The 14,121-nt window shown below is 36.3% G+C and overlaps 1 protein-coding gene across 1 annotated transcript in view; it reads right to left on the bottom strand.

Annotated features, from left to right (window-relative positions):
* Positions 1–3,201: 3,201 nt before the first annotated feature.
* Positions 3,202–14,121, bottom strand: part of HSPA4L (heat shock protein family A (Hsp70) member 4 like) — a 59,112-nt gene continuing 48,192 nt past the window's right edge. The window contains exons 17-19 of the mRNA XM_033215209.1: positions 9,781–9,900; positions 6,521–6,682; positions 3,202–4,595 (exon numbers count right to left, since the gene is read on the bottom strand). Coding sequence (XP_033071100.1) covers positions 4,404–4,595; positions 6,521–6,682; positions 9,781–9,900 — 474 coding nt within the window. The 3' untranslated portion in view covers positions 3,202–4,403. The remainder of the gene's footprint in view (positions 4,596–6,520; positions 6,683–9,780; positions 9,901–14,121) is intronic.

The raw sequence follows: 14,121 nt of genomic DNA, 5'->3' as shown, positions 1-14,121 counted from the left end.
GATACCATTTCATTCCAGCCTGGATAACAAAGCCATACTCTGTCTCAAAAGAAAAATGTTTTGTAGACTTTTAAAAACTGAGAAAGTTATATTTTACCAATCACTTAAGAATCATTTCTAAATCTATAATTTGTAAAATTAATGCAATGACTTTAATTGTGGACTATCAAATACCAACTAGTTACTACAAAACAGAAAATCCTAATGGGAGAGGCTTATTATTTTTCAAATTTATGGAAATGGAGGAATGGTTGTATGTATTTAGGGTTAAACCAAAATCAGATAATTTGATTACTATATTCAGATGTCTACTGCCTTTAATAAATATAGATTTTTCAAAACAGTTAAAGATGGGCTAATTTGGATTAAGTGCTTTAACAGTGACATTATGGTAAATTATTGAGCCCCAAAATTCTCTTTAAAGACTTCTATCATGGAATTAATCCCAAATATACTAAAAATTGATACCCCCCCTCCAAAAAAGTAAGTCTAAGAAACCTTTACTTCTCTCCTTTAGCTCTTAATATACTAAAAATTGACAACCCCCCTCCAAAAAAAGGAAAAAAGTATAAGAAACCTTTAATTCTTTACTTTAGCTCTTCTTAGTAAATGTCTTGTTATTTATTTATTTATTTATTTATTGAGATGGAGTGTTTCTCTCTTGCCCAGGCTGGAGTGCAGTGGCGCAGTATCGGCTCACTGCAACCTCCACCTCCTGGGTTCATGCCATTCTCCTGCCTCAGCCTCCTGAGTGGCTGGGACTACAGGCGCCTGCCACCACGCCTGGCTAATTCTTTTGTATTTTTTAGTAGAGACAGGGTTTCATTGTTAGCCAGGATGGTCTCGGTCTCCTGACCTCGTGATCCACCCGCCTCAGCCTCCCAAAGTGCTGGGATTACAGGTGTGAGCCACCGCCTTTTATGTATTTGAGACAGGGCCTCACTCTGTTGCCCAGGCTGGAGTACAGTGCTATGATCATGGCTAATTGCAGCCTTGACCTCCCAGGCTTAAGTGATCCTCCACCTCAGCCTCCAGAGTAGCTGGGACTACAGGTGTGCACCACCATGCCTCGCTAAAGTTTTTATTTTTTCTTTTTTTTTTTTTTTGTTGAGACGGAGTCTCGCTCTGTCGCCCAGGCTGCAGTGCAGTGGCCAGATCTCAGCTCACTGCAAGCTCCGCCTCCCGGGTTTACGCCATTCTCTTGCCTCAGCCTCCCGAGTAGCTGGGACTACAGGCGCCCGCCATCTCGCCCGGCTAATTTTTTGTATTTTTTTAGTAGAGACGGGGTTTCAACGTGTTAGCCAGGATGGTCTCGATCTCCTGACTTCGTGATCCGCCCATCTCGGCCTCCCAAAGTGCTGGGATTACAGGCTTGAGCCACCGCGCCCGGCCAGTTTTTATTTTTTCTAGAGATAGGGTCTCACTATGTTGCCCAGGCTGGTCTTGAACTCCTGGGTTCAAGTGATCCTCCCTTCTCAGCCTCCCAAAGTGCTAGGATTACAGGTGTGAGTCACCGTGACCAGCCTTGTTATCCTTTTCAAAATCAAGTTTATCTGTTATTTCAATAGCCATATTCTTTGCTGTGCTCTTTCTAGTTTTTTGTAAAACTTTTTTTTTTTGAGATAGAGTCTTGCTCTGTTGCCCAGGCTGGAGTGCAGTGGCACAATCTTGGCTAACGGCAGCCTCTGTCTCCTGGTGATTCTCCTGCCTGAGCTTTCCGGATAGCTGAGATTACAGGGGACATGCCACCATGCCTGGCTACTTTTTTGTATTTTTAGTAGAGACAGGGTTTTTTACCATGTTGGCCAGGCTGGTCTTGAACTCCTGACCTCAGGTGATCCGCCTGCCTCGGCCTTCCAGAGTGCTAGGATTACAGGCGTTAGCCATGGCGCCTGGCCAAAACTTAATAATTTTCCATTACTGCTAAGGAATTAAAACATCACAAACTTCTGTTATATTATTTAACAATTTTTTTATAATTACAGTACAACTGACTATCAAGAGTACAGAGCCAAAGTATACTACTTTGTATTAATCATTCTAAATATTCCCTACAAACTTAATTCTTATTGGAAATAGGAAAACATTGTTTTACTATGTATCTTTTAAAATAATTTCTGAAATAATAGCTTATTTTGAAAATCAGTCTAGCATTGCATATTTTAATGTAGCTTAAAATTGGACTGAATTAGACTGTCTACCCAAAGCTGTATTAAAGAGAGCACTCTCTCTCATTAATGAATTAAATAAATACATTATAAGGCTAAATTGCTTTTGAAATTATCTTTTAAGTTGAATAATTGGGTAGAAAAAGTATATATATATGGATGTATTTAAGTTATTAAATTAAGTGTTATATAATTACAAAAATTAGTGGTACTATCTGACGAAAACACAAAACTAAAAGTGACTTCACAGCAGGAATGGAAAATGTCAGGATATACTAGAAAATTTAGATGTATTAATAGAAAAGTTGTTCCCATATTTATTCCCAGGAAGTTTCCGAGGCATAGCTCCTAAACAAGTGGGTGGATGTTTTAACTCAAACAAAAGCTCTAAAGTCCCTACTTGTATTGTTATATATTTGCTTTCATTATCTTCATGCTTTTCCTGAAATGAATCTATACATTCAACATACAAATAAAAAGCATCTATGTTTTTAAAAAATGTATTTAATCACCTATTTGATATACCTATTTCATTTTAAGAGAATTAAAGAGAAAGTTTAAAGACGAAGTTTTAAAAATATATTGTTTATATGATTTTTTAATGCAAAAGAGATTCTTCCCCTCAAAAGACTGAATAAAAATCCCTGCAAAATGCACTACTCCATACTCTCCATTAAGTGCCGACTACATTGTAGAAACAAAATCTCTCGTAGAGAACTAGTTGTGAGAAATAATGACTATCCCTAAAGATATTATACTCTCAATTTTTACATCTTAAGTCAATATTTAGTTGTTCCTAATATAAAGATTTAGCTTTGGGAGAAAATGAACCTTTTGAAATTTTAACCTAGGTCAATCTAGTTGATTGGCATTAAGGACATAAGGGCTCATACACTTGTCTATGCGTCTGTCTGTTGTAGGTCGAAACATTTCGGTCTGTTCCCATACTTAAACAGTTTCAGGTCTCTGGACAGAAATTAACAATGTGAACAAGTTTGGTGATGAAGCACAGATAAAGTCCTTAAAATACATCTTAAGTTTACAGTCCCTTTTCCCATTTAATTTGTATAAGCACCACCAAAACTGGAGCCAAGGTTTCAAAAGGTAATGTTAACAGCAGGAACTATAATTTAATCACATCATACAACACTATGTAACATTCTATATTTTTGCCTGTTGATATGTAACATAGTTAAGTTTATTACAAACATTATTTCCTAAGACTTATGGTATAAGTGCTCTTTTTCAAGTATTACCACTTAATAGTGTTTAATCTACAAGGTAACATTAGGTAAATCAATGATAAATGTATATAATGCAATACACTGTGCCACTTCTCCCTACCCTGTGTTAAGGTATTATTAACAAAATCATTTAAGAAAAAAACACGACAACTATTATAACTGAAACAAGGCTATGAACATCACAGATGCATGTCTGAGTAGATAAACAGCATTTCCCCTTGACATGAAGGTCATTTTGTCAGAGACTCCTGTGTCTTTAGGCTAGCATTGTTTTAGCAGCAGCTAGTCTTCAGGACAAGATCAAAAATTTCAAGTGAAAAAGACGAGTTACTCTGAGAAAACATCAATCCACATTACTAATAAAAGAAGCAAACTGCTGGTTTCACCTTAACATAAAATTGGGTGTGTTCCCTTTCACATGTGATTTAGTTCATTTATGTGATGATAGCAAAGCTTTGGAGTTCTGTGGTACGTCAATGAGATGGACTAATTTGTTGAGAAAGCTCTTATTTGTTTTAATATTTAAATTGTAACAATACAATAACTAGAAAAAGGTCAGTGCCTCCGTAGCTTTCAACCCCATCAATTTCCATTTGTTTTTCAAAATAAAGTTGCAATTAAATCTATGCTTCTGCAACAATAGTGCAATAAAGTATCCTTTCCTGAATAAAGGAATTGAGGTTTATCCCAGTAGAAGCTTTGAATAAGGTAGACTGTTGCCAACTATTTATCAATTCTGTTATGTTTGATATAAAATGTATCTGGAAAGCTTAAATTGTCTTGTAAATCTAATTCGGCTAAAGCTTCATGTAAGCAGCAATGGAAATGAACAGAAGTGCACTCAATATAAAACACTTTTCAAAACTACTCCAAAAAACAAATGGCAAAAAGAGGTTAAGAACAACTGAACATCTGTTGTGTGTACCAGATGTAAAAGATGGACCCCGTGGTTACTTGCACTGTTTCAATTATGTGAAGGTAAAATTAAGACTTAGTCCACTTCCATCTCTCCGGAGGATTTAGTATGCTGTGAGCTGTCTTTTGTTGAATCTGATTTAGTTTCATTTCCACTCTGTCCATCCATTGGGCCATTGTGTTCACTATTAGCTTTTGCTTTGTCTTCAGGAACTTCTACTTTTGGTTTGGGCTTGTAAATGATGGGGTTACAGAAATTATCCAGTTCCTAAAGACACGAAGAAATTGATTATATTAAAATGATTACAGAACAAGTTACCATTAACTTTCTAAATTTCACATTAACTTTCTGAATTTTCACATAATTCCACCTTTCTGAATTTGTGTTAGCTCAGCCAGATAACCAACTGTTTTCTTCAAATGCCTCGTGAAAGATTTACCTTGTTTGTTGGTATATGTCTGTGGCAGTCAAAAATTATTGAATCTTAAACAATTATTTTTTGTACTTAACCTTTCTAAAACTTGTTTCTTTATAATAATTCAAATATAGTTTACTTTGGCAGGAATAATTTGTAATTCTTCCTTTACATTATGTGTAATGCTTTGCTATGAGAATGACATCAAATAACACCTATTTCATACATTGAAAATTTTCAACATTTATATGAAAACAATTCTAACAAATGGAATCATACAAATACACAAACAACTTTTTTTTTTTGAAAATAGCTGAGTAGCCTCTTCTGTTGAGGGAAAAAGTGCCATGAAAGTAAATTGCAACTTAATAATTTAAATGAAACAATGTTCTTCGATTTCCTTGCTTTTTACGTACAAATAGAAGAACACTATACAAACACTACTCAAATTTAAAAACCTTTGAAGATCAATGTCACAAAGACTGGGGTAGGGACGGAAATATAGGGATTAACATCCTAGGGGGAATGTTTTAGTTGCAAACTGCTCTTGTCACACTCCACATCCCATCTCATTAGGAGTAAAATATATATTATAGCTTCTTGGCAAAACTTTGTTAGAATAAAAATATTTTTATTACGTATTTATTAAAAATACCAGTTTTTGTTAAAAAAAGAAAAAATCACATATCCCAAAACATACTGAATTATATTTTTAAAATCCCCTGAAATTCCATCTCCTACAAATAAACAATATTAACCTTTGGTGGATATCCTTCTAGATGTATATTCAGGCATCTGCATACATATAAACAAATCTATGAGCACACATATTTATACAAATTAATACATTTTATTTAGGTTTTGTAATTTAACTTAGCAATACACTGTATATATCTTTATAACTAAATAGATATCTCTATATGTAAAATGCTATATTTAATGGCTGCATAGTGTTGTATGGATGCATCAATTTATTGATCTGGTTTCCTAGTGATAGGTATTTAGATGCCTTTTTTTTTTTTTTTTTTTTTTTTAAATAGACAGGGTCCTGCTCTGTCGCCCAGCTGAAGTATAGTGGCACGATTGTAGCTCACTGCTGCCTCAAATTCCTGGGCTCAAGGGAGCCTCCTGTCTCAGCCTCCTGAGTAGCTGGGACTACAGATATGCGCTACCACGCCCAGCTGATTTTTCTATTTTTTGTAGAGACAGGGTTTCCCCATGTTGTTTATGCTGGTCTCTAGCTCCTGGGTTCAAGCAGTCTGCCTTTCTCAACCCCCACAAAGTGCTGGGATTACAGACATGAGCTGTCTCAACCCCCACAAAGTGCTGGGATTACAGACATGAGCCACCACGCCTGGCCAACATTTTCATTGGCAGTGTTTTTTAAATTGAAAAGTTTATCTCGGAATAAGATTTTACCATGAAAATTTATACACTTCAAACTAGGTCAAAGACAGACTTATACTGAAAAATTCTGTAATGAAGACTTAGAGGTCTCATCCAACCTATAAATCTGAAATACTTAATCAGAAGTTGCCACATTACTTTTATTTCATTCTATATTACTCTTGAAGTTTAAAAACCAGCCTTGTATGACAAACTAAATCAATTACCCCATACCTAAAAATCTTAATTTTTTTTAACTAAATAAAAAATTAGCCTTAAGTTTCTGTTCTTCTAAGTTCTTCTGCAAGTTGATTATTTGCCAAAGTATGACTCTCATTAAAAAATTTTAATCCTTGAAACCATTAAAAAGGCAATTTCGTAAACTTCTTACCTTTGATTTTGCTACTATTTCTGAAACTTTTACCACAGGATCTTGAGTGAGACTTAGTTTATTTTGTGCATTCATCTTACTATTCAGCCAACTCATGGCATCACTGATATATTTTTCAACCTTTTCCATTTCAGCAGGATCCAGATGGTCATATCTTTCATCCTATTTAAAAAAAAAAAAAAAACAACAACTTGACTGCATGTAACGATTTTTCAGGTAGCACCAGTTTATTAATAATTTCTACTTTAAAAATTTACTCTTATTGACTGTATACCTTAAATGTATTCATCTGAAGAAACCACATACAAATAACACAGAACTGAAGAGAATGGGATAAAAGATAGAATCAGTGTGAGTTTAAAAAGGAAAGGTTCTCTGAAGAAATCAGGTTTGGGAAAGAATGACTACTAAGGAATACTCATGGAGAAAGCACTTAGCCAGGAAAGAAGCTGCAACGAAATGGAATGTGTAAAGGAGAAATAAGGTGAACAAGGCATATAGCAAACTAGACACAAAATTATGAATATATAACAGAAAAGTATGTTAAATTCTTGATTAGAAAAATGACAAAATTCTGAAAAAGAGAAACTGCAGTTGTCACATATAATAGACAACCAAGTAGTCATGGTTTAGTAGTGATAGAATCAGAAAGAAATGGCAATGAACATATAGAAAGAGAATCTCCTGATGGATTACAGTTTGGACACAGAATATAAAGGGAAAGAGAATGTAAGAACACTCCAAAGTCAAAGAAGCAGGAGGATGGTGATGCCATTTTTGAAACCATAAAGCTATATATATGAAGAAAAAAAAAAACCCAAACAAACAAAAAACCCATAAAGTTCCCTCAGATACCCAAGTCCTCTTTCTGCTTGTATGATCAGAAATTATGCATCAATCATCTGACTCAGTTTCTAGGTCGCCACATTTTCTTGAATTTCTTCCTATGTCATGGATCACTTGTTTCTTTTGCCAGTTCATCCTCATTCATCTCTCTACCCACACGCTTTAAAAAAAAATGCTTATATTTCAAACACCTGATTATGTCCCCACCTCCTCTTCCCAGTTTTCCTCATCTCAGCAAATGGAAACTTTATTCTTTCAGGTCAAAATCCTTGGAGTCATTTTCAACTTCTTTGTGATAGATTTACATCAAATCTATCAGGAAATCTTAAAAGCGTCTACCTTCAAAATAAATGGAAAAATCTGACCACTTCTTGGCTCCCCAACCCTACTATCTGGGTTCGAGCCTCCATTTCTTGCTGGTATTATTCTAATAATGTCTTAATCTGTCTCTCTGCCTCCAGATCCTTAAAAATAAAAAGCCAAATGTTATTACTCCTGTGCTCAAAAACCTCCAACAGCTTCCTATCTCAGAGTAAAATCCAAATTTTAACAAGGGCCAACAAGACCCATTTATGATCTGGCAACTGCCACACTTACCGCTATTTTCAACCACACTGACCTTGCTGTTCCTCTAACATGTTCTCCCCTTGGTGTTTTGCAACTGCTATCCAGTTATCACACATCTTTGAGTTTTCACTTCTTCATTTCTCTCCTAACATGTGTATCACCTTATTAGTACACCCTTCTGACAAACCTCTTCCAACTCTGGCAGTCCTTTACTTTTTCTTCAGCTTTTTATTACTATCTGATATAACTTACAGTAATTTATTGTCCACCTTTCACTATTGAAGCATATTAAAAACAAGTTCAATGTTTTGACACTATAGTTCGATCACCTAGAAAATAGCCTAGCACATAATAAAAACTCAAATGTTTGAGCAAAAGTGAAGTCCTGCCTTGTGTGGGATTATATCTTAAACCTGTATACTGAAGAAGAGAGCTAAAGCCTGGGGAGCACTGTGCCACTAGTAATTATACCAGATTTAAAATATTCTTGGTGTTTTCATTGGGTTGTTTCTTTCTTACTTTTTCATTATCCTTACATTCTATCTGTGCCTATAAGAACAATTTGAACACTGATACTAACAGGCATATTTACAATCAATATCTGAATTTTTCCTTTAGGTTTGCTGGACTGCAGTTTTTGTTTCACGAAACTCAAAAATCTCTTATTTCTAAAATAAGTAACTCTTTTCCATTTTGTGTAGTGGAAAGCAATACAGTTGCTGAGAATTTGTATGTTGATGTCAGACTGGTTAGGTTTGAATGTTGATTCCATCATTAACTACTTGGGTAAACCTCAGTAAGTTGCTTAAGCATTTCTGTTTTCTTAGTTGTAAAATAGTAACATTAACTTTGTATAGGATACATCCTGGTGAGATAATCTACATAAAATACTTAAAATTCATGACGTGCTCAATAAATGTAAGCTATTTTCACGTTTGAATATTTCTGGTGCTAGTCTCTTCTTCCTACTAACGCACGTTTAACATCAATGACAAAAACTAGGGATTACAGAGAATATTTCCTTAGAGTAGGGATCAAAAAACTTGTACCATCAGCTAAATCCAGCCACTGCTTATGATTTTTTAAATAAAGTTTTTGGGAACACAGCCATGTCCATTAGTTTGCATATTGTCTATGGTACTTTTGTGCTACAATGGCAGATATGAATAGCTGTATAGACACAGTAAAAACTGTAAAGCCTAAAATATTGTGTGTCTTAAAAAAAAGTCTGATAACTACTGATTTAGAGGAAACAAAACAATAAGCTTAATTTTCTCAAATTTTACGGTTATATCTAAATGGAAATATCATGCGTATAACTACATATTTGAGACTTAAAGACAGTGGAAAGATTAAGGTTAAATAGATTTGAATATGTTTATAAAAGAATAAAACATACAGGAGATTATGGATGACTAATGGACTGGAGGACAAAAAGCAACTAAAAGAAAAATGAGCCAAGAAACAAAATAATGGCTAGCAGAGTCCAGTCTCAAAGAGGCCCATAATTTAAAAAAAAGTCAAAGAGGTCCTCTTTTTCACTACATAAAAAACATAAAAATGAAATCGCTAAGAAAACAATGGATTTGGTCACTGGGTTATTTTATAATGTAGTTTCAGGAAATTCTAAAAGATGAAAGCTTCGTACCTTCACTGTATTTCAAATGTATCAGAATCCTTAAGTGAAATTTTTCAATAAAAAAGTAAGTTTTAAATTTGGTACACAAAGTCTCTGGAATTTGATAGCTACAACTGCTATAGCTTTATAGCTGAGAACTTTTAGATTTGCCCCATTCTATGTACCATGCACATGCCATCGTCAACAATTGGCTTTATGAATTCAATACCTTGTTTCTATAAGCTTCTATCACTTTCATGACAAGTTGGATCTTTTTTCCCAAGTCATTTAAGGCTTTTGGTCTCTCTTCATGCTCCATGTACTTCATTTGAATAGGCTGGCCATATTTCTGTTAACATGAGAAATTTTTAAAGAAGAAAAATTGTTATTATTTGAGTTTTAACAGAAAACTTTTATAGGGCCCTTAGAGGATGATAAATAGAAAGAAAAGATGGACAGATAAAAATATGTCCCCTCATTTTCCTATATGGAAGCGAGTTCCAGTAGCTACTTCCTCAATCCTACACACGGATGCCTTCCTCACACCTTATCTCTTTTTCTCACTCATTAAGATTACTTCTTAGCTTCTCCAATCCAACATCTCAATCAAAACTTTAATTCCTTAAAAGCTGGGTGTTAAAACTTTGTAGAACTATTAAAATAAGAAAACCATAAAAACTATACTGCATGCAGAATTTGTAGATTTGAAAGTTGGTATCAAATACTCAAAATCATAATATAACCCTCTATGTACAACATAATTACTGGGACTAATAATTATTATCAACTAAATATTATTTGTATATTTAATCAGTAAAATGAGTACTGTAGGATATGTAGGTTTTTCCCCTACATGTCTTGGATTAAGGAGTTTCTAAATGTTAAAACAGACTCTGTAGTTTTGGGAAGGGGCGCACATTAGAAGGATAAAATCACTTTTCTTTTAAATTCTTTATATACTTAAATAAAAATCAGCTTATTTTAGAACAATTTTAGATTTACAGAAAAGTTAACGGAAATTATACAGAGAGCAAGCACCAGACGCTTCACTATGCTTTTCCCTAATGTTAGCATCTTAGGATACATTTGTCAAAACTAAGAAACTACCACTGGAGCATTACTATTAACTGAACTACAGTCTTTATTCAGAGTTCATTATCATCTGTTCCAGGATACCATTACTAAATTTGGTCTACTCATATCATACTCTTTATAGTTTAAATGTTTTTGAAAGGGAAGCAAGTAGTGCATTTTTTTTTTTTTCCATTCCAAGACAGGGTCTTGCTGTGTCACCTAGGCTGGAGTGCAATGGCAACAGCTTACTGTAGCCTCAAACTCCTGGGTTCAAGTGATCCTCCTGCCTCAGCCTCCCAACCTGGAACTACGGGCACATACCACTGTGCCTGGCTAATTTATTTTTTGGTAGAGATGGGGTCTTGCTTTTTTGCTCAAGGCTGGTCTTGAACTCCTGGCTTCAAGTGATTCTCCTGCCTTGGCCTCTCAAATTGCCAACATTACAGAAAAAGTAAAACTTGTGAAAACTTCTGTAACATTAATTTCTATGGTTACTTATATATTTGAAGCAGAAGAATCCATGATAGGAACTGCTGGGATTTCCAGTTATTTCTACTGGCCTCAGGTGCTTGGCTTGTGTTTCTTTTTGAGAAGGAGTTTCACTTTTGTTGCCGAAGCTAGAGTGCAATGATGCGATCTCAGCTCACTGCAACCTCTGCCTCCTGGGTTCAAGCGATTCTCCTGCCTCAGCCTCCTGAGTAGATGGGATTACAGGTGCATGCCACCATGCCTGGCTAATTTTTTGTACTCTATGTAGAAATGGGATTTCACCATGTTAGCCAGGCTAGTCTGGAACTCGTTACCTCAGGTGATACACCCACCTCGGCTCCCAAAGTGCTGGGATTACAAGTGTGAGCTACTGTGCCTGGCTGGCTTGTGTTTCTTTTAGGGAGACAGGGATTAAAAACCACCAAGAAGATATGGTAAAGCCTAGTTTTGCTATCATAAACTTAGGTTTTCTAATTATTTCCTTTGGAAGTAATTTGTTGGCACGAAGGTAATTTTTTGCACAATATTAACTTCTTTTAAGTTGAGTAACTTCTTTTGCACACCCTCCCCCACCTCATGCCTGTCCCAAGTTGTAAAGGGCCATCTTTTCCCATATTCTAAAAATCCTTGTTAATGTCATCATGTAGCATCTATTTAATCCCTTGCTACTAGGCCGGGCGCGGTGGCTCAAGCCTGTAATCCCAGCACTTTGGGAGGCCGAGACGGGCGGATCACGAGGTCAGGAGATCGAGACCATCCTGGCTAATACGGTGAAACCCCGTCTCTACTAAAAATACAAAAACTAGCCGGGCGAGGTGGCGGGCACCTGTAGTCCCAGCTACTCGGGAGGCTGAGGCAGGAGAATGGCGTAAACCCGGGAGGCGGAGCTTGCAGTGAGCTGAGATCTGGCCACTGCACTCCAGTCCGGGCGACAGAGCGAGACTCCGCCTCAAAAAAAAAAAAAATCCCTTGCTACTCAAAGAATGGTTGGGGACCAGCAGCATCAGCATCACTTGGAAGCTTGTTAAAAGTGGGTCCACCTTGTATCTACTGAATCAAAATTTCCATTTCAGTAAGCACCCAGGTAATTCATACGCACATTAAAGAACTGCTATGATCCATACTAAGAAGGAATGACTGAAAATTTCCTCCATCCTTCCAATATAGACTTTTTTTTTTGAGATGGAGTCTCGCTCTGTCGCCCAGGCTGGAGTGCAGTGGCACAATCTCAGCTCGCTGCAAGCTACCTCCCGGGTTCACGCCATTCTCCTGCCTCAGTCTCCCAAGTAGCTGGGACTACAGGTGCCCGCCACCATGCCCGGCTAATTTTTTGTATTTTCTTTTTTTTTTGGTAGAGACGGGGTTTCACCATGTTAGCCAGGATGGTCTCGATCTCCTGACTTCGTGATCTGCCCACCTCGACCTCCCAAAGTGCTGGGATTACAGGTGTGAGCCACAGCGCCCAGCCCAATATAAACTTTTAATCTTTTAAGGTATTTTTTCCAGATTTGGTAGCAAGTATGGAGAAAGGAGTCAACAGTGGTCTTTCCCTAAAATAACACCACTGACCTAAAAAAGGAGATTTTGTGGCCAAGTCTCCTTATTTGTGAAAGAACGTTAAAATTCAAGAGCAGTGGTACTATTTTTTTTTTTTTTTTTTTTTTTTTGAGACGGAGTTTCGCTCTGTCGCCCAGGCTGGAGTGCAGTGGCCGGATCTCAGCTCACTGCAAGCTCCGCCTCCCGGGTTTACGCCATTCTCCTGCCTCAGCCTCCCGAGTAGCTGGGACTACAGGCGCCCGCCACCTCGCCTGGCTAGTTTTTTGTATTTTTTAGTAGAGACGGGGTTTCACCGTGTTAGCCAGGATGGTCTCGATCTCCTGACCTCGTGATCCGCCCGTCTCGGCCTCCCAAAGTGCTGGGATGGTACTATTTTTTAAGTCCTTGGCTGGTCAGGTATCCCCATGAGCTACACTGTGAAAATACAACAGGCCACTGTAGTATTACTCCCTAACATCAGACAGTTAAGAGTCAGATGAGCAGGGGAAGAGGATGACTCCCTTAATGGGTAAGAAAGGGTCAAGATTATATATGTATTACTTCTTAAAGACATGCCAGTAATATATAACTTGTGCAAAAATAACACTGATCATCTATAAACATTTATATTTCGACATTATGACTACACAATATCTGATTTCAATTATGTAGCATTGCTTGCCTCTCAAAATGCTTTTAAAATTAGAACATTTCCTCTTATACATTTCTGATTTAGTAATTTTTCATGTACTTACTAAAACCATACAGATCCAGCAATCTCACTACTGTGTATATATCCAAAGAAAATAAAATCAGTATGCCAAAGAGATATCTGCACTCCATGTTCACTGCAGCATTATTCACAATAGCCAAAATACAGAATCAATGTAAGTGTCCATCAATTAAATGATGGATAAAGAAGATGTGGTATGCATACACAGTGGAATACTATTCAGCCTTAAAAAAGTAGATCCTGTCATCTGAGACAATTTAGATGAACCTGGAGGACATTATGCTAAGTGAAATAAGACAGGCACAAAAAGACAAATACTGTATGATCTCAAAGGTTGACTCTAAAAAAGGTAAACTCTTAGAAGCAGATAGTAGAATTGGTGGTTATCAGGTAGTATGATGGAGAGCTATTGGTCAAAGGATGCAACATTTCAATTAGACAAGAGAAGTAAGTCCAAGAGATCTATTGTACATATATACATAACAATATACTGTACATTCGAATATTGCTTGAGAGAGAAGATTTTAAGTGTTCCCCTCCCAAAGAAACATATGTGAGGTAACTCATTTGTTAAATAGTTTGACTTAGCCATTCTACAATGTGTGCATAATCAAAACATCATGTCGTACACCATATATACAATTTTCCCCTCAATTAAAAAATTAAAAATTAATAGAACATACACTGTGCTCTTACATCCTAATTTTTAGAAAAAATTACTGATTTACACTAACATGG

The sequence above is a fragment of the Trachypithecus francoisi genome, unplaced genomic scaffold, assembly GCF_009764315.1.
Source record: "Trachypithecus francoisi isolate TF-2019V2 unplaced genomic scaffold, Tfra_2.0 Lachesis_group1, whole genome shotgun sequence".
NCBI lineage: Eukaryota > Metazoa > Chordata > Mammalia > Primates > Cercopithecidae > Trachypithecus > Trachypithecus francoisi.
This window is presented reverse-complemented; position numbering and strand designations above follow the sequence as displayed.